Here is a 2383-nt window from a genome sequence, read left to right as displayed (position 1 = left end):
GTCTGTGTGTGTGTGTGTGTGTGTGACTGTTATTTGTCGAGCGATCCTTGAAAGTGGTTTACACACAAGTGTTGTTTACATATTCTAGACTTGCATCAGAAGGAAGAACACGCCCACATCGATCCCAGTGTGAACACTAACAGCAGGGATATAGAAGCATCTATAAGCAGGGCTGTGGTTTTCCAGATTTCAAAAATGCAGCTAGCTGGAGGCACTAGAAGATTTTTTTCATGTTTCCTTCTGACAGGGAGTCATATCTCTGAGGTTCTGCAGGAGAACGAAGCTTTAAAAAAGCAGGTGGAGCTTGTGCTCCTGCAGAGCGAGCAGGAGAAGGAAGCTCTGAAGGCTGATGCTGCACAGGCCAAGCAGCAGCTGTGCAGGTACAGTTTTGTAGTTTTGCTTCTGTGTGCTTTCTGCTTGTTTCCAAATGCTTCTACTTGCACTTGCTGTTTAGGAAATGTTATACTTAAAGCAGTGAAGCAGACTAAATATCAAAGTTCATTTACAGTGTTGAATTTCTATCCCTGAGCCATAAAAGGCTGATGGGGAATATCACTGTCAACGTCAATACACAGGTGTACAACAAAGTGCCAACCACTGGTTATACTCAAGAACAAACAGTGTGGAGATGATGCAGATCACATCATCTGTCAGGAAAACGGTGAAGGGGATGTCACGTTGGGGATGCGTGGCTGCTATTGGAACATTTGTGCTGCTGATGAATTCTCAGGAATATAAAGTTACACTCTTCATAGTGCAAATAGAGACCCATCCTGCAAAGAAGCAGGATGTTCTTCAACAACCCAGCCAATCACCTGCTGCCCCTGAATTAAAGATATGATTTAATCTCCCAGGCTGACAGAGGAGTTTGAAGAGCAGCTATCCACTACGAAGGCAGAACACTTTAGAGTGTTGGACCACCTGCGGGCCACCCATGCACTCGAACACTCAGACTCTAAGGTTGCAGAACTGACTAATAAGCTGAGCACTCAAGAGGTAGGGCTCCCTCATCAAGCAGCCTCTGTACAACATGAGCCTGCTGCTTTAACATTCATATGTACCTGCAGATAATGATGAATCATCTGGACAAGCAGCTGAAAGAAATGCAGGGGTGCAAAGAAGCACTGAAAATATCCAGGAGGAGAGAGGATGCTCTGCAGACGCAGGTGAGGAGCTGGAGAAAGATCGCTGTGCTGGCTCTATCCAGGATCGTACACAGAAAGACTCTGAATTATGGAATGCCAGGACTGCCAAAATGAATTAATGAAATACACCATTAAATAATTCATTAAATGTGTCAATAATTAATTGGAATTAATTAATTTAATTTAGCTGCTTCTGTCTCGTGTTTAGCTAACCAAACTGCTGCAGGAGCTGAAGGAAGCTAAAGAAGCTTCAAGCTCAGAGGTGAAACTCCTGTGCACCTTGGAGAGGAAGATACTGAACATGGAGCTCAGACACCAGCACAGAGAGAAGGAGCTGCAGCAGGTGAGGGCCCAACTAGCTGACAGAAACTGGAACCCAGAACCTGATGTGAACCTGTAGTGACCCCTAAGGTCAAGATTCAGGTGTTTTAAATCAGCAGTTGTGATAAACTTTGAACACAGGCTTGGACATCCACTGTGGGTGATCCCCTGAACTAACCACGTTCAAACAAAAGCAGGTCTGGATCCACATTGTCAGCGTAAATGAAACTAACTTGAACTAACTTGTACGAAAACGTAAGCTGACCTGAAAGTTATGCTGTAAATGACTTTAAACGTCTCCTGGACTCTGGGAAACCGTCTGCGAGTCACACAGACATCGGAGTTAGACACACTGCTGAACCTGTGGCCAAACATATACGCTGTTTGGTGGAGAAGACTGTGCACTTCCCCTGATGACATTATCCACATAGAGGTCAGATGAAGTAGTTCTACTGTATCAAATACAACCTGAGGTCTTTTGTTTGTGTCCTTCAGGTGCTTGGGGGGGCGTGGCAGACGCCAGGTGATGATTTGCAGTCTGAGTTGGAGCACTGGAGACGTCTGGCTCAGGACAAGAGCAGGGAGATGGATGCTTTCCGCCTTGAGCTCGACTCCATCCTGGACATCCTGAGACATCTGCAACGACAGGGAGCGGTTCTGCCGACTCCTGAGCTCGCCATTCCACAGAGGAGTTAATACAACATTTGAAAGCTGAGACTGTGAATGCTGCACTGATTCCATGCCAGTGTGTCAGCAATAGAAGTTTCTACTTTTTATTTAAATAACTATTTTTATATTTTTCATGTTAATGGTTTATTAGGATCAGTATTGCACCAAAGACCTGCAGAGACTGGCTTACCATCCCTGCCTCCACAGAGGAAACAGTCGTGTGAAATAAAGAAACCTCTTGAACATCA

The 2383-nt window shown here is 45.0% G+C and overlaps 1 protein-coding gene across 3 annotated transcripts in view; it reads left to right on the top strand.

Moving 5' to 3' along the window:
• The window catches only part of cep162 (centrosomal protein 162), a gene marked incomplete in the record, with an annotated part of 78361 nt that extends 75978 nt beyond the window's left edge, over positions 1–2383 (top strand). For all 3 annotated transcript variants that reach the window (XM_042215800.1, XM_042215801.1, XM_042215802.1), the window contains 5 exon segments: positions 248–380; positions 855–996; positions 1068–1166; positions 1354–1488; positions 1962–2383. In XM_042215800.1, coding sequence (XP_042071734.1) covers positions 248–380; positions 855–996; positions 1068–1166; positions 1354–1488; positions 1962–2162 — 710 coding nt within the window.

The sequence above is a fragment of the Haplochromis burtoni genome, unplaced genomic scaffold, assembly GCF_018398535.1.
Source record: "Haplochromis burtoni strain Fernald_Lab_line unplaced genomic scaffold, NCSU_Asbu1 Contig_825, whole genome shotgun sequence".
In the NCBI taxonomy this organism is placed as follows: Eukaryota; Metazoa; Chordata; class Actinopteri; order Cichliformes; family Cichlidae; genus Haplochromis; species Haplochromis burtoni.
Note: the sequence above shows the minus strand (reverse complement) of the source record. Positions and strands in the feature narration are given on the sequence as shown.